At 32.1% G+C, this 26463-nt stretch overlaps 1 protein-coding gene across 4 annotated transcripts in view; it reads left to right on the top strand.

Annotated features, from left to right (window-relative positions):
• The window catches only part of MYCBP2 (MYC binding protein 2), a 288824-nt gene that overhangs the window by 254155 nt on the left and 8206 nt on the right, over positions 1-26463 (top strand). For 3 of the 4 annotated variants that reach the window (XM_074299302.1, XM_074299301.1, XM_074299300.1), the window contains 16 exons: positions 1508-1664; positions 2369-2593; positions 4458-4523; positions 6137-6376; positions 8731-8829; positions 10641-10721; positions 12950-13216; positions 13669-13952; positions 14637-14733; positions 17091-17210; positions 20622-20723; positions 22018-22146; positions 22239-22371; positions 23917-24020; positions 24962-25150; positions 25607-25714. In XM_074299302.1, the coding sequence (XP_074155403.1) occupies positions 1508-1664; positions 2369-2593; positions 4458-4523; positions 6137-6376; positions 8731-8829; positions 10641-10721; positions 12950-13216; positions 13669-13952; positions 14637-14733; positions 17091-17210; positions 20622-20723; positions 22018-22146; positions 22239-22371; positions 23917-24020; positions 24962-25150; positions 25607-25714 (2401 nt within the window). The remainder of the gene's footprint in view (positions 1-1507; positions 1665-2368; positions 2594-4457; positions 4524-6136; positions 6377-8730; positions 8830-10640; positions 10722-12949; positions 13217-13668; positions 13953-14636; positions 14734-17090; positions 17211-20621; positions 20724-22017; positions 22147-22238; positions 22372-23916; positions 24021-24961; positions 25151-25606; positions 25715-26463) is intronic. The other variant, XM_074299303.1, reaches the window with a different exon arrangement.

Here is a 26463-nt window from a genome sequence, read left to right as displayed (position 1 = left end):
GAAGCAAAAGGAATATTGTATCATCATCCAAAAACAAATATTTATTGAGTCTTACAAGTGTTGTGCTAGACCAGGCCTGAGGGCCAGATGCTGCCTGCTGAGGGCGTTTATTAGGCCTGCCCGGTTATGGCAAATGGGCTGAGGGGCGGAGACAGAGTGTGAGCTTTTGTTTTTACTATAGTCCAGCGCTCCCACAATCTGAGGGACAGTGAACTGGCCCCTTATTTTAAAAGTTTGAAAACCACTGTAATATATGATATGAAAAAAAAAAAAAAAAAAAGAAATATGTTGATTTTCACAGGTATATCTCTACTGAGATACACATTTTACTCATATATGTTGTATTTATGTGTGTATTTACATATATAAACTCATCTCTAGATTATGTATAATGTGTACATAAAACAATACCTGCCTTCAAGGAGCTTACATTCTCCTGGAGGAGATGCAGCATATAAATAGGTGAGTTTTAGACATAGCTGCCAATATAATATTCCTAAACTATATTTGATCATGTCACACCTTGCCTTTTGAAGAAGCTTTTGTGGCTTTCTATTGCCTCTAAAATAGAATACCAATTCTTCTGATATTTAAAACCCTAAAAAATCTCTGGCCCTATTTTTTTATATCAAGTTACATTACTTCTTCTCTTGTTGTGTTCCAGCCAAATAGGCCCCCTGTTGTTCTCCATACAATATTGTCTCCTACTCCAAATCCTGGAAGGGGCTCTTTCCTCCTTTAAAGTGCCTCCTCCAAAGGGGGCTGTTCCCAACTCAACTTATTACTTTCTCTATATAAATATATATACACATGCAGGCATTTACATGTATGTGAATTTGTATAGTGTTGACTTATCTATCAACATTTCCCCTCAATAGAATGCAAGTTTTTTAAGGGCAGGAACTATTTTGTTTTTGTCTGTTTCCTCAGTGATTAGCCTAGTGTTTTTAAATATAGAAAATACTTAATATATAATTTTTGACTGATTGAATAAGTAGGTAAATTAACAAGGAGTGAAAGAGCAATTATGAATGCTTAGAATTAGGAAATGCTTTTCCAAGAGATTCTTTCACACACATAGGAATTTGGGAGCTAATTATTGTTGTATCCTTCTGAATAGTAATAGTATCATCAAGTTGATTAGTTAGAGGTACAAGGTCATCATAATAAATGGAGCACCAGTCAAGGTGTAAATTTCAGTTCAATCTTTACATGGCCTCAAATTTCATATGCCCAATTTCTATATTTTTTAATATACTTGTATTTTTCTGTTTTTCTTATAATTCCCCTTTATCCTTGCTCCAGCTAAATTTTCTGTTATATTTTCCTCAATGATTATAAATAACTATTTTTTTCCTTAGCCTTTTTCATTATTTGCTTATTTAGAACTTTAAATTTTGTGTTATTTAACATTTGCATAAACATATTTATAGTGCTAATTCAGGATTCTCTTGGCATTGTAATAGCTGTCATAAAGAATAATCTGGTATTGTTTATAATCCTTTAGATGTTGGAGTCTCAAATTCAAGCAATCAGACCATCAGTTCCTCCATCAGAGCAATGTTTTTCATCATATTAACAATATTCTTTCTAAATCAGATGATGGAGATAGTGAAGAAAGTTTTAGCATCAGTATACAATCCGGCTTTGAAGCTATGAGTCAGGTATGATTTTAAATTTTAAGGAACTATCAATTTGTACAAAAAGTAGTAGAAAGACTATCGGATCTGTAGTAAGAAATCATTTTCAAAACTCCAGTTCTATCCAATAATAGTTAAGTGACACCTTCCTTTGAGAGGTTTCAGTGGCTAAATGGAGAGATGTGTACTTAACTACTCTAAGCTTGAGTCACTTTCTAGATATAAATAGATCGATAGATAAATAGATATACACATTAATATAGATTATATAACAAGTAAAAATTTTATATTCTAATGTACATTTCATAGGAAAGGTGTATATGCATGTGAATGTAAGTTATAATTTTTTCTAATTGCTCATAGGGCTTTTATAACAATGCAATGAAATTATTATCTATTATTTAATGTAAAACATTAATTTGGAAGAAAAAAGGTCCCTTTCACTTTCTTAATCACTCTACTATATCTCTTTGACTTTTGAAGGAGACTGTTAGGAAACTATTGGTTGACCCTTGTCGAAGAGGAATTAAAGCTCTTAATTCTTCATTCTTAGTATTGTAGGTTTTCATGTTCATCATAATGTCCTTCAAAAGTATAGTTAACTAGAAACCAGAATTGATCTTGGACAATTTAATTCTAGCTTAGTCTAAGCTTTTTTTCTTTTATTATAAATCTTCATATTGGGCTTTGTTCTGAATATTCTAATGATTTTTGTTTCTTTCTAATAGGAATCATGTATAGTAATATGTTTAAAAGACTTAACCAGCATTGTTGACATAAAAACATCAAGCAGACCTGCCATGATTGGCAGTTTGACAGATGGTTCAACAGAAACCTTTTGGGAGTCAGGAGATGAGGATAAAAACAAAACTAAGAATATCACAATCAATTGTGTAAAAGGAATCAATGCCCGTTATGTTTCTGTTCATGTAGACAATTCAAGAGACCTTGGGGTAAACAAATTTATTTTTGTTTCTGACTATTGTATTTAGTTTTTATATAGGTGAAAAATCTTATATAGAAATGTCCAGGTTTAGTAAAAATGATATTATATAGGAAATCTTGTTTCTTAGCAGGTAGAAAAAAAATTAAAATTAAAAATTTAAAAAAAATTAAATTTACTAGGAAATCTTTGATTAATAGTTCTGAGATTATTAAAATAATGTCAACTGGAACTGTCTTCCTAGGAAAATGACTCACTTCTTATTGAATTGGGTCAGTATTGATTTATAGTATAACCATAGGTCACCTTCCTGTGGTATATAGCATAGTCATTAGTCAACCAATTCTTACTATCTCATAACAAGTTTTATTAGAATAATGAAAAAGTATAAGATGGACAGTAAAGAAAACATTGAGAAATGTAGGTAATAAAAATTAAACAAGGTAAATATTAATTTTTTTAAAGGATATGACTATATAAGACCAATAAAAATACCATATAACTAGCAAGTAGATGTAAGATATATTGATTAATGACAGTTCAGTGTTATAGGATTGTCAGGAAAATTATTCACCAAAGAGTATTCAGGGAAGAAGGTGTAATAGGTAGGCTTACATAGAGTCAGGACTTGAAGGATTGGTAAAATTTAAACAAGCAAATAAGAGCAGGGACTGTAGTCTCAATAAATAGAAGTAATGAGCAATTTCATAAAGTATATTTGAGGAACAATGAGAAGAAAAATTTGGCTAGATGAAAGTATTTGATATAGCTGGGAAGATAGGTTCAGGCCAGATTATGGAGAACCTTAAATCCAGAGCTAAACAGCTGGTGTTTGTTTTGTAAACAGTAGAGATAATTAAGTTTTTTAGCACAAGAATGACATTTTGAAAATGATATTTGAGGAATATCCATCCAGAATTGGTGTACATAATACACTATGAAAACATAGAAAGATTGGACAATAGGAAATGAGTGAACAGGCTTTTGAAATCATCAAGGTATGAGGTTATAAGAGCAGTAGGAATGAGATGGAAGGGAGAGCTGGGAACTTAGGGACAAGAATGAAATACAAACTGGTGATATAAGGGATAAGATAGGAGTAGATAAAAATGACAGAATCAGCAACTAGCATTTATAATGCTTCCAATGGAAATAATGGTAACACTAACATAAACAGAATAGTTCTTTCCCTTTACCTTACTGGGCTTCAGTGCCTTTATCTTAAAGCCCCTTCCATTTCTGAATTAACATGGTTCTCTTAAAATAACAATCTAGTTTGGGGAGCAGGGAGATGATAAATTTGATTATAGGCATATTGAGTTCTAGATAACCAGCTACTTAAATACAAATATCCATCAAGCAGTTAGAGAGATGCTAGTTTATGAAATCTGCCTGGAGGTAATAGTTGAAACTATAAACAGATGAATCTCTCCAAAGAAGAAACTATCAGGCAGAGGAGAGGAGAGTTCTAAGTACTAAACTTTGAGGAATATATGCATTTAAAAGCACAAAAAAAGAAATCTCAACAATGAGGATGGAAACTAGCTCTATTGTGGTCTTCACTTTTCTAGGTGTTCTGGGGGCATAACAGAAGGTATACAGCTGGTTTTGTGCTCTCCTGGGTCTTAGAGTGTTATTAAAGAAGTCAAGATTAACTTAAACATTTTAGAAGGGCACACTTTTATTAGAAATAGCACTATCAATTGTTAAATGATATATTAGAAGTTCTAAGTACAATAATTACTTGGAGAAGATCAAAGTTATTGAAAGAGACAGAGGAATATGGTAGGCCATAGGAAAGCATTGAAAGTTCTTGAATATCAAAATTACATGATCAAAATTGCATTTAAATATCTGTTTTTGGTCCATTTCAGAACAAAGTGACTTCAATGACTTTCTTGGCTGGCAAAGCAGTAGAAGACCTGTGCAGAATCAAACAGGTATTTGAAATTCTTCCATTTAACAAATGATAAAGTGAGAGGAACTTGAAGGGCACCTTTATACTGATGAGTTCTAATCCAGGCAACCATTCCCAATTTTCCAATAGTCTACTTATTGTCATTACTTCCTGAGTACTGAACTTCCCAGGAAACTGCTTTTCCAACTATCATCTTCTGCCTGAAAAAGTTGTTAGGTCCTCAAAATCTGCTACAAAAATAAATATATAAATAAATTTTGTAAGCTAACATGAAAACATAGCTGTTTTATAATTATTTCTATAGGAAAACATGTCTTGAGTTCCAGGTAGCCAGATTTAATGTATTATTTGTGCACATCTCACTTCAATACTAGAAACTATATCTGTAAAAATAACAACTTCAGAAATCAGAAACATTTTTCATAATTTTAGGTCATTCTTCTTACAGAAATGAAATTTTGTCAAAATTATAGGAAAGATTTAAACTCAAGATGATGAAAAACTTTTAAAAAATCAGTCATTTTTTCATCATGATCAACTTTTCATTACCTCATGTGAGTTTTGATTTTTTTTCTCCAAAAGAAGAGGAAACTGAGGTAAATAGGATTAAGTGACTTGCCCAAGGTCATATAGCTAGCGTTTGAGGCAGAATTTGAACTCACAAAGATGAGTCTTCCTGACTCCAGGCCTAGCACTTCATTCACTGTGTCATCTAGCTTCTCCTTTCTAACAATTAGGGTTTGTCAAAAAAAAAAAAAAAAAAAAAAAAAGGAAGGAAGGAAAAGAAAAGAAAGAAAAAGAAATTAGCTGCTCCAGAATAGTTAGTTTCCTATCACTTAAGAGAGGAATTATGGTATTTCATGATCATTTGCAGTGAATGCTGTGGATAGAATTCATAATTTGAGTATTTGGGTATGTAGATAAATAGATAATAGAGAGACGCATTTGTGATTCCCCTCTTTTAAGATTTTATAATTTTATAATCCTGTTTCTATGTGACTTTATAATAATAGGTGGCATTATATACATGTTATATATGGCATTTCATTTGATCATTACAACAACCTTGTGAGTAAAATGTCATTGTTTTCCCCATTTTAAAAATGAGGAAACTGAAATAAACAGAGGATAATTGGTTTTCTCAGGGTCTCAAGGTCATGTAGTATGTATCTGAAGCATTTGAACTCAAGTCTTCCAGACACAAAATTCAGCATTTTGTCTATCATGCCATCTCACTGTATAAAAAGTTGATCAGTTTTTTTTTCTTTTTTACATAGCAAAATAATGTAGGCTAGTTCTAAAATGAACAAACAATAGTAATAAATCATCTAGATTGGGTGCTAAATATTATGAATCTTAAGAAAATGCTCCAAGTTAAGTAATATTATCTTAGTTTTTAGTCATTATTCTTATGAGAATTGAAAATACTAATTAAATAGTATTGGTAGAAATGTCAAGTTAAATCACAAAATAGTTATTGACAGTTTACTATCATATGCAATGCTTTACTGATTTTATGTGTTTCATGTATTCTACTTGGAATTGTAATTACTTTCAATGGTAGCCCCTGGACAACTTACACACATATTTCTAGGTCTGACTTATTTCAGTCATATCTCTGTTCTCTGCCTTCAGGTTGACCTAGATTCCAGACACATTGGTTGGGTAACAAGTGAACTTCCAGGTGGGGATAACCACATTGTAAAAATTGAATTAAAGGGCCCAGAGAACACATTGAGAGTTCGACAAGTTAAAGTCCTGGGCTGGAAAGATGGTGAAAGCACTAAAATTGCAGGTCAGATCTCAGCTAGTGTGGCCCAGCAAAGAAACTGTGAAGCAGAGACTCTACGAGTGTTCAGACTTATTACTTCCCAGGTACGTTATCATTGCCTCATGTCCTTGATTGCAATAATCAGTCAGCATGAAGTGCCTACTCTGTAGCATAATAAGTATACACATATTAATATAAAGTAAAACAAACAGGGAGAGAAGGAACTGGGAAAGATCAGGAAAAGCTTTGTGGTGTAACCTCTTGGAGGAAATGAGTAGTTCTATAACTTATAAATATCACTTTGGCATCTATGTTGAAAACAAATTAGAGATTATAAAGAAAATCCAAGGAGACCAAGGAGGTTATTGTAAAACTTTAGACTAGAGATGATTAGGGCCAGAACTGGGGTAGTGGCCTTGTGAATGGAAAGAAGGAAATAGATGTGAAAAATATTGTAGAACTAGGTACAACAGGATTTAAGAACTGAATCAATACATGAGGTGAGAGAATAAAAAGTCAAACATGACTCCAAGGGGCCAAACTTCATAGACTAGAGAATTAGGAGTACCTTTAAAAGAAATAGAATTTTGAAAAAGGAATAAATTTGGGAAGAAAGATAATGAGTTTTCTTTTATATATATTCTTTAATATGCTGAATTTGGAATGCATATACAACATCTATTTCAGGATTCACTAGACTGGCAATGGCAAGATACTGTAGAAGAGACACTAAAGCTGTATTTATAAATCTCTGTGCATACAGACAGGATCTGAATGAGGTTATCTAGATATTAAGAGGAAAGAGAAGAGAGCTCAGGACAAACTTTTGCAGCTCAAGGAGCTTCCTGTGTATTCAGTATATATACAAATGAATGAATACTAAATAGTTATAACTCATGTCTTTTTTGTTCCCTCCAAACTGTCAGTTTATATGAACTGTTTCTAGTCTTGGGAACTAATCAGACTCTTGATTCTTTTGCTCCCTTCTGGTGTGTTTACCTTGGAAAAGCTGTATGTAGTTCATGCATAGCTGGTGTCTTGAGTTCACAAGTGTGAATATAGGGACTCCAGCTCCTATATATACACTCAAGGTAATAGGTGCAGATCAGATAGCAATCTACCTTTATTTCTGATCATAATATATGCAAAGAAGTGTAATGGATTTTTAGGAATTCATAAACATACCCATAACACTTAAGAGAGTCATAGTAATTCAAAATTTGCCCCAATACAGCTTAACACCTTGGCATCCCTCTTTTCCACATGGCCCTACCCAGTCCCCTCCAGCCTTGAAGTAGCATCCTGTAGTTTAGATTCCTCCTAGAAGACAAACTTTTGTGGTCTCTTCTTTCACTTCCCATTCTGCCTCCATTGGACCTGCATGGTCTGAATAATTCATATTGATAGTATAAAACAAAATACAGGTATTCTGTTCCTCGATAATGTGAGTCTAAGCTCCTATTGTTTCTCCAGCCATAAGTCTCATGTAGAAGATCTTCTTCTATTTCAAAGTAAAGATGTCCATCCATTTCACTTTATCTCTAAGAGGTTTGCTCCCTAAACTCAACATGGAATTACTCTTAAAGCAGCCTACAAGGCTAGAGCCATCCCAGAAGTATCCCTTTTGTATTAAACAGCTTGATTTAGAGATTATGGTGCTTAGTAAATTCTTCTCTGGGACATAGGGATTCAGGATTAACTTTGTCCTTGGTCAATGTATGCTCAGCAGAATTTCCAGGCTGCCATAACTTATTGAATATAGATGCTTCATTCTTATAAGGTGAGAGGAGAGAGTCAGAAGTAGTATCATAGTTTCAAATTTTTCAAAAATGTATGAATTGTCATGCCACTGATTAAAATAGAATCAGAAGAAAGGGGGAAACATGAAGTTTGGTTTTGCATATATTGAATATGAGTTACAATTAATAATTCCGGTTATATCCCTAAAGTTGTAGGCAGGAAGAGATGCAAATCAAGAGCCTGAAGGAGAGATCAGGAATAAAAAAAATCATTCTCAGGAATCATCTTCATTCAGAAAGTAGTAGCTCCAGATCTTTAGATAATCTTTTAGGAAAAGCTGTAGACATATTTAACATATATCAATTACTTGCTTTCTTAGGGAAGGGAGGAGGGAGGGAGAAAAATTTGGAACACAGAGTCTTACAAAAATCAATGTTGAAGACTATATTCACAAGTATTTGGAAAAATAAAATACTATTGAGGGGAAAAAAAGGAAAAAAGAAAAAGAAAGACTGTGAACAGCCAGCAAGGTGACTTCTGAATAGAAGGTAAAAAAGAATACATGTCTATTTGGAAACTTTTGTAGCTATTTGATAATATTTTACATTAGAATTCTAAATAGTGTAATTCTTATGGCATAACAGATTTGATAGTATAATCTCCAAACAGGTTTCTTGTTTTTTATAGTAATTTCTAATATTTCTTTCATTCCCGTCAGGTATTTGGAAAACTTATTTCAGGAGATGCTGAACCTACACCAGAACAAGAGGAAAAAACACTTCTGTCTTCACCTGAAGGAGAGGAAAAAGTACACAATGTATTTAGTTATATTCTTCAAATCTTTCTTTCTTTTTCTTTCTTTTCCCACTTTACTCTTATTTCAGTTTGATCAATTTTTTTAGCTTTTCCCTACATTAGAATGTATTATCCTGACTCTCTTCATATATTTTTAAATCATGTTATACAAACTTTCTATGTATCTTTTACAAGAATTATATTTTTCTTATAATAGAAATGAAATGTAGCAACAAAAACGGGGGCGGGGGAAGGCAGGGGGAGTTAGTCGTATTTTGAATTGATGCAAAATTTGCTTTATCTAAAAAGTATATTTATCTTGATTTGCTCTCCTTAATTCAAAAAATGTGTAAAACTATATAATTTACTGGTTCACTTTAAATTAATATGCTCATCCATTTCCTCCCTATATAAAATGAAAAGCCAAGAGGAGATTTTAAAAATTTAAATGTATCCAGTTCAGGCCAACAGAAAACCTGCAAGGCTCTAAGCACCAAGGAGGCAAAGATGAAAAGTGATATAGTCTCTGCCTTTAGTTTTCATGCTAATAGGGGAACTTTATTGGATGGATGGATGGATGGATGGATGGATGGATGGATGGATGGATGGATGGATGGATAAGGCACTTCCAACTTGGAGGATCAAACAGTATTTCGTGGAAGAGGCAGTTTTGAGGTATAGACTGTTGCAAATATAGAGAGATAGAAGAAGCAAGATAAAATCAGATAAAAACTTGTATGCCATTAGTCTGGGATATATAGAATACATGAAAGAAAATTTACAGTTGAATTAGAGTAGACCTTTCAAAATAGGTGAAGTTTATAATTTATCTTGAAGGCCATAAGAAGGCCACTCAAGGCTTAAGAAGGGAGTGATTTGATGCATCAGATTTGTGCATTAGGAAGATTATTTCAGTAGGGAAGGAAGGTCCTACCTGAAATCAAAAAGACAAATTAAGAGACTGTTACAAAAATCCTATCCTGAAATAAAGAATGGCTGAATGCAAGCACTGTTTCATACAATTAGGACTAATTACATCTAGTCAGGGATTAGGTCTGAAGGGATGGAAAAGATCTAAGCAGCCTAGAAAATAAGATTTTCAAAAATAAGAAAATGTTAGCCTTCATAGAGCTTATGTTACAATGTTCGTTCATAAACTGAAGTGTTTACAAAAAACAAATACAATATAAAATACAATTAAATAATTAAATAAGTGATACATGAAAATCTGTGCTTTTGTTACATGGGGAGTTCCTGGAATGGAAGTGTTTCAGAACTGAGAAGTTAAATGAGGCCTAAGGATTTGCCTAAAGCATAAAGTGATTAAAGTCCTCCCATGGGTCATAAAAGTTATTAATGTCTGAGACAAGAATTTAAAGCTAGACCTTCCCAGTTCCAAGTGCCAAGTTCTCTCTCTATTGTCAGGTTGTCTGAAATAAAATGTTCTAAAGATTGGACTTCATAGATGGAAAAGAATTAATTAGATGAAGCAGTTATAAAAGGCTTCCTGATCAAAAATAATATCTAATCTCTACAGTATACTATTCTGGTCTTGAGCTTCTGTGATAGCCCTGGGCATAATTTTGGGGAAGAAAAAAAAATTTTTTAAAGCTTGGGACATTTTATCTCTTCTTGATTTTTCACAACTTTTAGAGAACAAAACAAAATAACTCAGAATCTATCTCTCTGATTTCTTACCTGCTTCCATTTGAAATCACTGTGCTTTTTTTTTTTGATAATTCACTAATTTTCTTATTGAAAATAATTTGAAATGTCAAATTAATCCATTTTGAATAATTTCTGGTTTTTTTGTGTTTTTTTTCCTGCGTAAAGGCAACATCAGATGCTGATCTGAAAGAACACATGGTTGGAATCATATTCAGTAGGAGTAAGCTAACAAATTTGCAAAAGCAGGTTGGTTTACTCAATTGAATTACAAGAGTAATAGCTTAATTAGCCAAGTTAAATGTTCAGCATTCCCTTCTTAGCTGAAGCCCTATAAACCTGTTTATAAGTAAAAAAAAAACCTTTCAGCAAAAAGCAAGTGAACACTAGTGAAATAATGGAGCTAGTGAAACAATGGGAAATGAAAAAAGTGGAGGTATCAAATATAGACTGTTTTTAAAAAGAGTTTAGCACTAAACCATTCAGTCAGTAAACATATATTAAGTGTCTGTTAATGTGCTGGGCACTCTGTTAAACAAGTAAAGGGAATAATCCATCCAGCAACCATTTATTAAACACTTACTGTGTTCTTAACCTCCCTTGTTAGGTGCTATAGATATAAAAAAACAAAATGAAAAAATAGTCCTTGCCTTAAAAGACCTTATATTTTACTGGGGCTATATATAGTAAACCATGTTAGATTATTGCTTAAGAGAGAAGCTAGAACTATATAGATCATTCTGCGTAGAGATGATAATTGAACCCACATAAACAAATGAAATCATCAAAAGAAAGAAGAAAAGCAGACCTAGGAAGGAGCTTTGAAAAAACCCACAGTTGTTGGGCAAGACATAGATAAGAATCTTAAATGAGCAGCGAAGATGGGTTTGGAAGAGAACCAGGAGAGAACAAAGGAGCTAAGAGTATCCAAGAAAATCATAAGATCATAGAACTAGTGCTGGAAAGAACCTCAGAAGCCATCTATTCTAACCTTCTCATAGGTGAAAAAATAGGAGCATTTGAAAAGTACTTGAGAAATGATTTGAGAAAGATAGAATTTTTCTTTTTCAAATAAAAAACTTTTGCAGAATACATTTCCTATTTAACCTCTGTTTTACATTTGAGGCTACCATATACCATCATTGCTAATAAATTTAAAACTTCATTGCTTTTTATATTTAAGAAAATAGTTAAGAACATGTATTGGACTGGGAAATGAGTGTAAACTGTTAGCATTTTTTTTTTGTTTTTCTTCCCAGATTATTTTTACCTTCCGAATACAATTCTTCCTTTGCAACAACAACAACAAAATTCGGTTCTGCACATATATATTGTACCTAGGATATACTATAAGACATTTAATATGTATGGGAATGGCTGCCATCTAGGAGAGAGGGTGGAGGGAAGGAGGGGAAAATTTTGTAACAGAAGGGAGTACAAGAGATAATGTTGTAAAAAAAAAAAAATTACCTATACATATGTACTGTCAAAAAAATGTTATAATTATAAAATTAATTTAAAAAAAAAAAAAAAAAAAAAAAGAACATGTATTGGTCAACCTTCCATTAGTGGGAAGGGGTGGGGAGAAGGAGAGGAAAAGTTGGAACAAAAGATTTTGCAATTGTCAATGTTGAAAAATTACCCATGCATATATCTTGTAAATAAAAAGCTATTAAAAAAAAAGGAAAGAAAATAGTTAAGAATAGAAATTGCCAGCTTAATATTGCCCATATTGTTGAAGCACCTTGATAAAATGAACAAACAAAAATTCCACTGATCATCTGATCAGGAATTTAACTGAGATTTGAAAGAAGATAGAAACTGATAAGGAGACTTAAGTGCTTCAGGAAAATAAGATACACAATCATTACAATAATATCAGGAGAAGTGAGGAAAAAAAAATATTAAAACTGAAAGGTGTGTGATTATAATGACCAAGTTGATTCCTGAAAAATGTAAAAGAAAATGAATTTTCCTCCATTGTGGAAATAGGGAACTCTAGTAGAATGTGGAATATTGCATATGTTTTCAGATTCAGTTGATCTGTTAGTCTTGCTAAGCTGCTTTAATTTTTTTTCTCTCTTTTTTTATTCATGGCAAGGTATGGCTTTCTGGGTATGGAATGGATAGATGTAGAAGTGAAGCTGTGTAAAAATAAAAGATATCAGTAAAAATTTTAAGTGGCCATTACCTCAAAATGAAAGCATTAAAATCCCATTAGTGCTTTACTTAAATTTAAAATTTGTAATCTTGATATATCAAAGTGCACAAAGTAAAGAAAATCTTAATATTCAAAATTATTTTCTACAGCTGAGATAGTAATTACTATAAAAATTATGGGATATATATAGTAAAGTATCATTTGGCACAAATGAATTGAGTGAAATGTAGCACCAGTTCTTATTCTTGTATTTATAGAGTGTACATTATCCTAAAAGTGTGGTTTGGTTTTTGTTTTTTATTTTTGGCTGATATAGGTATGTGCCCATATAGTCCAAGCCATTAGAATGGAAGCTACTCGAGTCCGTGAAGAATGGGAACATGCAATTTCTAGCAAGGAGAATGCTAATTCTCAGCCCAATGATGAAGATGCCTCCTCTGATGCATATTGCTTTGAACTGCTCTCCATGGTCCTAGCATTGAGTGGATCTAATGTGGGCCGACAGTACCTTGCTCAGCAACTAACTCTGCTTCAGGATCTCTTTTCGTTGCTACATACAGCCTCTCCTAGAGTGCAGAGACAGGTAACAATTCATTCAACTACATTGCTCTAAAGAAATTATATTAAGGCTTTTTGCTCATATTTTAATTTCATGCTTTCATGACAAAATTGAGGCTTTGAAAAAGCAAAGTATATTCTGTTGTGCCCATGCTAATTTGATACATAAGTCTATTTTAATCCTGTCACAAAAGGACATGTTTTTCATGGTATGTTGGACCAATTAAGAAATAACTATTGGTAATGACTATTTAGGAAATCCACCTTTTATTCTTAAAACTTTTGTAGTAATAACAATGTACCTTTAAGAAAGTGAAAATTCAAAAATTTTATAACATTAGCTTTCGATTTAAGTTTATTGAAGCATGGTAACATGCCATCTATAGTAAAGAAAATGTCATTTCACAACTCAGTAGTGAAGGTACCTCCTCTGATGCATATAGCTTTGAATTGCTCTTTTATGATTTTTGCTACTAGGTGACTTCTTTGCTAAGGCGGGTTTTGCCTGAAGTGACCCCTAATCGCCTGGCCAGCATCATAGGCGTGAAGTCTCTTCCACCAGCTGATATTAGTGATATAATTCATTCAACAGAAAAAGGAGACTGGAATAAATTAGGCATCTTGGATATGTTCTTGGGATGTATAGCAAAAGCTCTCACAGTTCAGTTAAAGGCCAAAGGAACTACCATCACAGGAACAGCTGGTACTGCTGCAGGGAAAGGAGTTACAACAGTTACCCTTCCAATGATTTTCAATTCCAGGTTGGTGTGAGTTATTTAAATCTTAAGCCAATGAGCAAAGTGACCCTCTATTTGGGAATTCAAAGTACACCTAGTTTCTAGTTAAAGAACTAAATATTTGATTTCAGGCAAATTGAAAACTAGACATCCCTTTAGGTCTTTTCCAGTTCTGTTGTTCTGTAATTCAGTGATCTATATTCATATAATTGATTTACTCATTTTTCTTAGATAAATCACTTTTCCCTTCTTTTAAGTTTCATATCTTGAAAATTTGCTTGCCAGTTAACACTATCATTTTTATAAGGATAATATGAGAATTAATGAAATTAATTATATGCTAAGTTTTCTCAGTACTCTAAATAGAGCTATATTTAAAATCTTTTTTTGAAATAAGATCCTTAACATCTTATACCTAAAAGTCATTTTATAGATGGGGAAACTCAGGTCCAGAGGGTTTAATAATATCATAAATCAGTTTTCTGCTTCGAAATCTAGAACTTAACAGACTGTCTTCACCCCTGCCAAATGAAATATTCTGTCTATTTCTGTGCTGAATACATGTATTCCAAAATAAGCAATGTACAAACAAATTTCTAAATTAATTCTTAAGTTGAATAATGAAACCTTAACTCTTTGGAAATTTTAGTCATTTATGATGACCTGCATTGTTGTGACGTAATTTTTTTAATTAATTATCTTATGTAGTTATATTCGACGAGGTGAAAGTCATTGGTGGATGAAGGGCTCAACACCCACCCAGATTTCAGAGATCATTATTAAACTTATAAAGGACATGGCTGCAGTAAGTTTCTATTCTCTGAGAATGCTATTGGTGAGACTGTAATCTATGAAGAGACTATACTATGATAAGCCAAAATAAAGAATATATTTTGCAGAATTTTGAGGAAGAGGTCAGCCTTGTAGTGATATTTCTTTTGCATGTTACAATAAATTTAAGTGTTTTCATAATATGCTGCTAAATGTTACTGCTCCAGTACATCAAACTATATGTCATTTCATTAGTGACAGTATTTCTCTGCTTTCCACATTATAACTAACTAGCTTCATGTATTCCTCAAGGTGTCAATATTTCCATATATCAAATGTGATGTGCTTGTGGTTAATATTAAATTCATTCCTTCTGTGAGAATTCTTTGAGATATTTAAATGAAGCTGCTTTTAGAATTATAAGGGTTGTAAAGTTATCAAATCACTTCATATATCTCTGCAGAACTTCTTTCAACATAATAAGTATTTAAGTTTAAACCAACAGAATATTATCTTTATCCAAATTGTGAAAAGAAAAAAGTCTAAAAGGATTTAGAACTCTCCTGATTTTAAAAACAATACTCTGTCATATAAGACATTATTTCTAATTATGATGCACTTTTAAACTTTCATTGTGGCACATGCTGTTTATCTACCTCAACTCTCAGAACTATGTGCTGTGCCCTGGCAAAGATATCAAGGGAGAGAAGATGATGATTAATAGTGACCTAAAGAAACTTGATCTTTGCCCAATAGTTAATTTTGCATTCAGAGTATGTTGGGAAGTTAACATAGGCTATGTTCGGTGGCATAGTCCATCACATAGCTAATGTTCACAGAGTACAATAGTGGAAGCCAAATCCCTGGTGATGGTTTAAACTCCTGAGTTCATGTAGTTTAGTGGAGAGGCAAAGTTGAATAGCAATCTTTCTCTCTGTAATACTATACAATATTACACATTACTATAACTCTCTTGTCAATAGTAAAGACCATTTCATGAGATTCATCATTTCTTATCTTTAATTGATACTATATTGATTGATACATGTTTGATACAATTGATACACATATTTACTTTGTATCTTTTCCAGTGTCTATCATAATATACTATACATTGTGGTGCCTAAATAAGCACTTAGTTGAGTGAATTAACAAATGAATAAAAAAAGCCAATGCAGTATATTAGTTGATTGACCCATTTTTTCTGTTATTACTCTCAGCAGCTGCAATCTATTAAGAACTTAATTCAGCCTGCCATGTAGATGACTGCTTTATTAAAGATCATTCTCATGCTTTGAATTGATTTTTATCAGTTGCTGCTTATAATCAGAATAGAGAAATACTTCAGGCTGTTAGTTTCTGAAAACTGATTTAGCAATGGTTCACTACTCTGAATACCAGGTGTATAATAAGCCAATTGAGAAAGTATCTTAACCTTAACATTATCTACATATGAGCCAATTAAATATCAATTGAGTGGCTACTCTGTGTAAAGGGTACTACTCATCAAAAAAAGAGAAATAAGACATGGTCCCTATTCTCAAAGAGCTTATAGTCTTGGGAAAACAAAGTATAATTGTGAAAAATTAAACAATTCAAGCAATAAGTAACTTGTCAGTACAACAAATGTTACTAGACATTACATGATTAAATGAATGAATTAAAAAAGAGATTTGCTCTAGACTAGGAAACTTTACAGATCTAGAGGCAATTAAGTGGGGATTGGGTAAGATGAGGAGGGGCATTTCATTCTGGTAGAAGGTGCATTTTTATTAGCCTTCTCTTCTAAATACTGTAAATATCTTGCCTTCTTTGCTTTGGTAGAATGGGATGTTTTCAGAGTACTCATGAGATAGAAACAATTTAGAACTGAGATAGAACAATTTAGATTGATGGCAGCAAGTTGGGTTTGGTTTTTTTTTGGTTTTTTTTTTTTGTTTGTTTTTTTATTCTTGAGAAAAATTTTAAATACATATAGATCCTTAGTCCCAAAGGGGCTTTTCATCAGAAGTGCTTTTAAGATAGTTAACAAGCTACAAGTGACTTATTAAGTTTTCTCAAAATGCATTTTCTGAAGCATGTCTGGCTTAGTGTTTCTATTCTATATCTATGTCTACAAAGAAATACCTATGACATCATTAGGAGGAAGAGAAATAAAACTGAATTTTTTTTTTTTTTACTGCTCTTGGGTGAGACTATAGATTATTTTAAAAGAAATCCTTGCCCCTTGATCTCTTACCTATATAGCATGTACAGTGTCAGTAGTTAATTATATTCAAAAGAGATAACTTGATTCAAGATAATTTACTTTGCTGTTACTTAACCACCATGACTAAGCTAATCTGTTTGTATCTGGCTTTCTCCAAAAAAATATCTTATCCTATTCAATAGGGTCATCTATCTGAAGCATGGTCTCGTGTTACCAAAAATGCCATTGCAGAAACCATCATTGCCTTGACAAAAATGGAAGAAGAATATAGATCTCCAGTGAGATGTATTGCAACAACCAGGGTAAAACTTGTTTTGGTTTTATTTGTTGTTGTTGCTCCTGGGTTTTGGTTTTGGTTTGGTTTTTTTGTTGTTTTTTTTTCCCCATTTGAGAGGCAATTATGATATAGTAGAGAAAAGGCTGAACTTATAGTCTAGAGACTTCTTTTCAAAGCCTGAGCTTGGGCAGCCTCTTTCCATGTACAATCATGAACAAATCATATAACTTCTCAGCTTCCTTTTCCTCATCTGTAAATGTCACAGGGTTGTAAACTTTAAAATTCTATTATTAGTATGGGTTTTGATGATAAAGAGGAGTTGTCATTATTATTGGATCTATTTCCATCATAGTATATACTTTTTGGGTGTTAGATTTGGACCAGATTTTACCTAATCAAAGTCTTTTTAAATGTTTAAAATTTTGGGGGGAACATGAATGCTTCATTACTAGCTCAAGGTATATATTGAACTAGGTTTATTTCTAATTGTGGCATCAGTATGAATATTATAGAGTCATAGTTCAAGATTACAACTATTTTGTTTCTTTTTTTCTAGCTATATGTACATGATGGGTTTTTTATCAAAAATTGATACTAATTTTTTTTAATTAGGCATTTTTCTGTAATGCTTGGTTATCACAATTAGCAGTACTTACTTTTGAGTTTTATACTTAATTCTAGTAGACAGTATCCCTGTTTTTTTAATAAAAATTTCTTGAGTAGCCAGTATCCTACTGTCTGTTTGATATGTACATTCCATGGAAGCAGGCAACATGCCTTATCTAAATTTGCATTTCCCCCAATATACAGCATGTTAGAAGTAAACATTTAATATTTTTAAATATTAAATTTTGAATGCGAATATCATTTTTATTAATTTTTTTACTATAGCTTTTTATTTACAAGCATGCATGGGTAAGTTTACAGCACTGACAATTGCCAAGCTTTTTGTTCCAATTTTTCCCCTCCTTCCCTCCACTCCTCCTCCCCCAGATGGCAGGTTGACTGATACGTGTTACATATGTTAAAGTATAAATTAAATACAATATATGTATCCGTGTCCAACAGTTATTTTGCTATACAAAAAGAATCGGACTTTGAAATTAGCCTGTGAAGGAAATCAAAAATTCAGGCAGACAAAAATAGAGGGATTGGGAATTCTATGTAGTGGTTCATAGTCAACTCCCAGAGTTCTTTTGCTGGGTGTAGGTGGTTCAGTTCATTACTGCTCTATTGGAACTGATTTCGTTCATCTCATTGTTGAAGAGGGCTACATCCATCAGAATTGATCATCATACAGTATTGATATTGAAGTATGTAATGATCTCCTGATCCTGCTCATTTCACTCAGCATCAGTTCATATAAGTCTCTCCAGGCCTCTCTGAAATCATCCTGTTGGTCATTTCTTACAGAACAATAATATTCCATAATATTCATATACTACAATTTATTCAGCCATTCTCCAGTTGATGGACATCCACTCAATTTCCAGTTTCTGGCCACTACAAAGAGGGCTGCCACAAACATTCTTGCACATATAGGTCCCTTTCCCTTCTTTAAGATCTCTTTGGGATATAAGCCCAGTAGCAATGCACAGTTTGATAACTTTTTGAGCATAGTTCCAAATCATTCTCCAGAATGGCTGGATGTTGAATGTGAATATTATTTAATTTAATTATTTAAATTGAGTCATTGTCTTAAATATGGCTATTTCAGATGGCAAATATTTAGTCTTTTTTGGTTTCCTTATTTTTCTTTAACATAGATATTCTAGAAAAATTACAAGAGTAGTGGAGAGGTAGTAGTGAGACAGCATTAAAAAGAGGTTGTAACTGAAAGAGGAAGAGAATCATTCATTTGAATTCATAAAATTTTCATTCTCCATATCCAAAATTTCTGTTTAACTTCAATTCATAGCAGACAGTGGCTAAACATGTGCTGAACCTCAGAGGCAGTTATTGGTGTTACTATCCCATATCCTAAAACATGCCCCTCCTAAGTATCTTGTTTTGAGGAAGTTTGGCTGCATTTTCAAAGCTGTGTGCTTCATTTCTACCTATCTTCTTTTAATGAGAAGAAAATGTCAAGTAAGTAAGTAATGCTGAAATTATACTGATTCTTTATATTACATAGACTTAAAAACAACTTTTTTTTTTTTTCTTTTTGGGTGGGATAAGTGAGTTAGGATGATTTGGCGAGTATAGAAAGCACTGGGTCAGGAAATCCTGGATTTGGTTCCTAGCTCCACTCACTTATCAGCCTTGAGACTACAGACAAATCATTACTGTTTGACATTTGTTTTCTTTTATTGTAAAAGATGGAAATAATATTACTTCCACTACCTGCTTCACAGACTCATGGCCTAGAAAAGTTCCTTATAAACATTAAAACATCATATGTATAAAGAAAGTAATTATTCTAAAAACAGAAAAGGAGGAGGGGAAAAAATTTCTTTCATTTATCAAGAATCATAAGAAATGAGGTTCTCATATATATGTATTTTCTAGAGGATTTCAGCATACTCATTAGAACCACAAACTTTTTTATTTTAATTGTGTGCAAAGATAACTTTCTACAATATATTGTATGCTTCCTTTATTTTTTCCTTAGACCTTAATTTGAATATTATTTAATAATATTATGCCATGTATATATATAGCATTCATACATATATAATACTATTATGCTAATAGTATATATTGTATATTATATTTTATATATAATATTATATATTACATACTATTATGCTAATAATAATAATAATACAATTCAAAATCCATTTTTTTCACCATTACTTCAAATTGAAAGTATAAACTTTTTCTAGAAGCAAAATATAGAAAAGCTTGTGTGAAATGATTCCTGAATTTTCATTAAATGACAAAACTTATTGAGGCACAGTACAAGATGCTATAAGAGATGCAAAAATGTATCTGATCTTGTTGTAACATTATTAAAATGCCTTATTGAGCATGGTACTGTACTAGGTGCTATGCAAGGTTCAGCAAACTGGATGCTATACTTTTCAGGAATTGTCCTTTTTAAACAAATCATGTCGTTATAGAAAAACATGTAGAGGACATATAACCATTTGAATAGTAAACATTAAATGAATATATAGGGAAATATTGACCTTTGTTTACATACAAATATGGAATAAGTTCATTTTTGAGGTAAAGTTGCTTGTTTCCCTATAGATATGCACTCTTGTAAGCTCCAGAATGGAAATGAGATATAATATTCAGCTACTGTTGAAGCCCAAAAAATAAACAAAAACAAAAATCAGAGTTCTGCAGTGAGTTCTTACCTCCTTTCTTCTTGTCAGTGAAAAGGGGGATTTTCAGATCTTTTCTGCTGAATGGTAAAAGTACATGACATGAACATACCCTTTCCCCTATTTAGTATTCATTCATGTCTGTCTGTCTTTTTCTTGAACAGTTATGGCTTGCTCTGGCATCACTGTGTGTTCTAGATCAGGATCACGTGGATCGGCTCTCTTCAGGAAGATGGATGGGAAAGGATGGACAACAGAAACAAATGGTAAGAACAGCAGTCTTATCTTATGAAATATTTTAACTGTAGTTTTTTAAAGAGAAAAGAATAAGGTCCATCAAACAAATGTACAATAGTATATATAAATGATAAAAATTATCAAAACTGGTTAAATTCCTTTCATCATTTACAATATTTCCTTCATTAATTTTTCATCTTCATAATTCAGAGAAAAAGTAACAAAATTATTTAATAATAGTGATATTTTCCCTTTTGTTTTCTCTCAGTCTTGCTTTTACATTTCATGATGTTTATTTTGTTTGATATAATATGATATAATCTCATCTTTTAAGTTTTGTACTGAATATAAATGACTGAGAAATCATAGAATGTGTAGATAAAGAATCAGCCTTGGGATCAGGCTGCTCCTGGTACAAGTTCAGCTTCAGACATATTCTAGCTTTCACCTAGTGTAGATTACTTAACCGCTACGAGGCAATTCTCTAAGATTATCAAGTGCAGAATCTGATCTACATTGGTTTCCTCACTGGGTAGTTCCTGATTTCAATGAAATTACAAGTCTAAGTCCCGCCTCCTTCTTCCCCCCAAAAAAAAAAAAATCTGTCCATAGAAATAAGCTGCAAGGAGGAGGGAACAGGAAAAATAGCTTTCCTTGCCATTCACTTATGTATTCGTAAATTAGTGTCTTCTTGGATACACTAGCTGTTAGGTACCTTTGGCAGTTACTTGAATTCTTGAAAGGTATTCTTAAACATTTAAACCAGGAGTTCTTGACTTCTTTTGTATGTCATGGGTCCCTTTGACAGTCTGACAAGACCTATAAACCCCTTTTATTCAAATGTATAAGATATATAAGGATACAAAGCAAAAACAGAAGTACATTTATCGAAGTATTCTAAAAACAAGTTCAAAAGCAGTAAAGAACTAATCTAAAATAAGTTTTCATGCAGTTTTCACTTTAGAGTTTATATTTATGATCTATTAAAATCCTATTTAGAATAAACTAAAGAATAACATTTTAATGCTAATGTATGAAGTTAGAAGTACTGTTCATTTAAGATGGAATTAGACTTAATGTTAACTTTGGTTACTACAATGAAATGTAAACATTTTTTAAGACAACATTGAACAAAGTATTCAAATCCATAAGTTTTTGTTTTTTGATTTGTTTAAACACATTTACAGTGTTTCTGCTTGGCCCTCAGTATTTGAAATTTAATAAGATTGACAATGTTTTAGATTTTAATAAATAACATCCAATTAGTGTTACTTCCTGGGACTTTATTTTTTCATTTTATTTAGCATTTATCTTGTTTTTCAGCCCATGTGTGATAATCACGATGATGGTGAAACTGCAGCAATCATCTTATGCAATGTGTGTGGAAATCTGTGCACTGACTGTGACAGATTCCTTCATCTTCATCGACGAACCAAAACTCATCAGAGACAGGTGAAGATTTCATGTTTTCAGAGTGCCTTATGAATAATAAATATTTATCAGTATATAATTATTATTTTCCCTGCCTTTCATGAAATTAATAGGTCTTCAAAGAGGAGGAAGAAGCTATTAAGGTTGATCTTCATGAAGGCTGTGGTAGAACCAAGCTCTTCTGGTTAATGGCACTAGCAGATTCTAAAACCATGAAGGCAATGGTGGAATTCAGAGAACATACAGGTAAAAAATAAAATATAACTATGTTCATGAGTTAGAGTTATTGAATTGAAGTTATTTATATGAGGATGATTGGGAGGGAGAGGTTCCTGATAACTACCTCTTACATTATTGATCATTACATATAATATTGAGACGACCAAACATACCTTTCAATTTTTTCCTAACCCCTATTGGGCTTTTACCACTAAATCAATCTGTTAGCAAGCATTTACTAAATGTCTACTGTGTGCCAGACATTGTACTATCCACTAGATGACACAAGTAATGAATACAAAGAAGTAGAATACTCTAGTTAACTTACCATGTGACCTTAAGCCAACTGTCTCTTCTGAGTCTCAGGATTCTTATCTACATAAGGAGAACATTAGTCTAAAAGATATATAAGGACTCCTCTCCAAACTTAGTTTCTCTAAGTGTGGATTAGTCATTCATTCAACCTTATTTTAAGTACTGAAACATTCTTAATAGAATCATTTTTGAGTCTAAGATGGAAAAAAATAATCTATGTTTAAAACATATATATGAATTAAATAACAACTCTAAATAATATCCAAATTATATAAATAACTTTATGGGCAATAATTTATACATTTTTAGTTCCTCCTACTTGCTATTATTCTGAGTCATGTACTTGCAGTTTAAATTAAAAACTCACTTGGAATTACATTGCTGCTTACAATTTCTATGTTTCAGATTGCCATTTGCTAACTTCTGAAAGTCACAAAAACTTTTGCTATTATTAAGTGAGCCTGAATAAGCTAGGATTGCGGTCTTTTTTCCTCATTTTGTTTTTAGATTAAAAATTTTTGGAATTTTCCCTACCCCTTTTGCCTTTCCCTTTCTACTGGAAACTCAGAAGCATTTCCTATGATTTATCTTTTCACCTAATCAAAAATTTGTTTGTTTGACCTGATGAGAATTTGATATGAAATAGAAATATATGGTTCTTCATGTTCTGCTTTTCTTCTCTGCTCTTACCTTTGGAATGAAAGACTGACTTTAGGATTCTTTCCCACATTGTAGGAACTGCTTACCAATACTTCTGTCTTTCCTAAAGCCATTGATCAAATTTGCTTTTAATAGCAGCCATTTCAAGACTTTATTTTTTTAAATTTAAGAAAGTAACAAGTTTCTGAAAACATAATTAAAATCTTAAGTTTTTTTTTGTCTTAGTCCATTTCCTCACTTTGATGGCCTAAAACAAAACACATGCATCATGTTGTTTGTTGATCTCTACTTTTTAAAAGGCAACTAAAAAAAACTGTGATCATCTCTTTTACCTAGTGAGAAATTCTTAAAGGATAATATTATTGCTATCCATACCTTATATCAAAAAATCTTTCATGTAAATGAGTATTTTTTCTTATTTGAAGAGGAATCCTGTAAATTATTTCATTCTTTTACATCTTCAGAAATACTTTTCTATCATTATTTGACCCAAAAGGCAAAACACGAAATTTTAGATATATTGTCCATCTTTTTTTATTTTTTATTTATATATGCCTATAATGTGATGCTTTTTTTTTTTTTTTTTTTTTGACCTAGGTAAACCTACCACAAGTAGCTCTGAAGCATGCCGTTTCTGTGGTTCTAGGAGTGGAACAGAGTTATCTGCTGTTGGCAGTGTCTGTTCTGATGCAGACTGTCAGGTAGGTACAAGTAAGCATGCAGTCAGCCCCATCACTATTAGTAAGTCTTTATGTATGTAATTTTTATTGTATGTAGTTCAACACAAAACGTACTTTACAGACAAGAGTGCAAAGAGAGTTAAGTAGATTTGTTTCAGCTATAGAGAAGATAAAATAAAAGCCTTTTGATAGGAAGTACAGACTTTGTTTTCTTAAATAAAATTTAATTAAATACTTTGCTTTCTTCTCTGATTTTTCTTTTTTTATTTTTTTTTTGATAACATTTTATTTTTCAAATTCAAAATATTTTTCTAAATACAAAAATAGTTTTCCAACATTTACCTTTGCAAAACCTTGTATGCTAAACTGCATCCTCCCTTCTCCTCAAGAAAACAAGAAATTTGATATAAGTTAAACATGTGCAATTCTTCTTGGCATATTTCTATATTCATCATGCTGTGCAAGAAAAATCAGATCAAAAGGGAAAAAGTTGCTGAAAGAATTACTTAAGGGGCGGCTAAGTGGCGCAGTGGATAGAGCACCAGCCCTGAAGTCAAGAGGACCTGAGTTCAAATTTGGCCTTAAACACTAAACACTTCCTGGGCAAGTCACTTAACCCCAATTGCCTCAGCAAAAAATTATTATTATTATTATTATTATCATTATCATTATTATTATTAGATACTTTTAATTCCTTGGGGATATATATTTTTAGATGTATTATCATTAACTTTTAATTAGCTTTTCTTTCATTGAATTATAAATTTAAAATTCAAAATGGGACTTAAAATTTTAATCCTTTGTTTGTATTAAAGTGTTGAATAGAAAATAATATTAATTAATACCTAATCTTAGTATTTCTTGCCTGTAAGAAAATTATCCTAATGAATGTAATGTAATTAGTCAAACATTTTGCCTTTAATTTTTAAGATCTTACGATCTTGTCAATTTCTCTTTTACAGGAATATGCTAAAATAGCATGCAGCAAAACTCATCCTTGTGGCCATCCATGTGGAGGTGTCAAAAATGAAGAGCACTGTTTACCCTGTCTGCATGGCTGTGATAAAAATGCCACAACACTTAAGCAAGATGCTGACGACATGTGTATGATATGCTTCACTGAGGCACTTTCAGCAGCACCAGCTATTCAGGTGACTCTTTCATGGTTTAGAAGTTTCAGATTGTAATTTTTATATGAACATTTGAAGACCTATATTTTCATTCATTGTTTCACACACTAATAGATGTCTTTATATGTCTTTAATTTATAGATAATTAAAATTTTTGTCATAGGTCATTGAATGAAAGGGCATCTTTTAAGATCAGAGACTTCTTTATAGTAAAGTAGAGCAGTATTAAGTTTCACTGCTTCTCTTTTAACACACTCAAACTTTTTTTGCTGAAGGGAAATGGTCAAAAGATGAGAAGAAATTAAAATCCTGCATAATTTATAGACTAGACCTAGTGAGTAGTAAAGAAATAGTAAAAAATCTGTGTACATATATCTGGATTTCACAGTGCTGAGTTCCTAAAAGTCATAAATATCTCTGCTCTTGTTACTTTTAATGAATTTATTTGCTTATGTGTTCCTCTGTTTTCTTTTTAAGTTGGATTGTAGTCACATATTCCACCTGCAGTGTTGTCGACGAGTTTTAGAAAACAGATGGCTTGGCCCACGGATAACATTTGGATTTATATCTTGTCCTATTTGTAAGGTATGGAAAAATAAATATCTATACTCTACTGAAGTGCTAGATTCTTCTTGGTGTTAGGAGACTCAAGAAGCATAGTAATCTACTTGTATGGGTCTTTGATACCCTGCTGTTAGCACCTCTTGATCTTTCTCCTCAGATAATCACAATATTAGTTTAAAGATTGCACAATTTCCTTTTTAGTTGATATTCTAATATGTGATAGTTATATTTCACTAATTGCTTATAACAGATTTATTTTATTGTCTGTTATTTTTGACATTTCAGATTTTTGGTGTTTATTAATAACTTTAATTCTTCATTGAATTGGCTTTTATTAGCCATCAAAAAAATATCATTCAGACACATATCAGAAGTGTGTCACTTCTTTTTAGCCTCTTTAAAAAATATTTCTTTCCCGATATGAAATGAAATAAGCTTATATCATAACATATTTAGCATTTGACTCTAAGAAAAATGAACTTATTCTTCTGTTAATAAGAAAAATGAACTTATTCTTCTAATGTTAAATATCTTCAGTTGTCTGATGAAGCCATAATCTGACCTTTAAGTAACATTAGGATTTAAGCTCAAAATCCAAAATATACCCTCTGAGAGACTTGGAGCAGCCTCAGTTTTTAACAAAATAACTCATTCGTGCAATTACATTTTCTTTCTATATTTGGTGCCATAAAGCAGAGTCATCTAGACATGACATCATAGAAAATGCTGCTTTCTGCCTTCTTGTATATCCTTCAACTTCCAAAAAACAA

The sequence above is a fragment of the Sminthopsis crassicaudata genome, chromosome 3, assembly GCF_048593235.1.
Source record: "Sminthopsis crassicaudata isolate SCR6 chromosome 3, ASM4859323v1, whole genome shotgun sequence".
Classification (NCBI taxonomy): Eukaryota; Metazoa; Chordata; class Mammalia; order Dasyuromorphia; family Dasyuridae; genus Sminthopsis; species Sminthopsis crassicaudata.
This window is presented reverse-complemented; position numbering and strand designations above follow the sequence as displayed.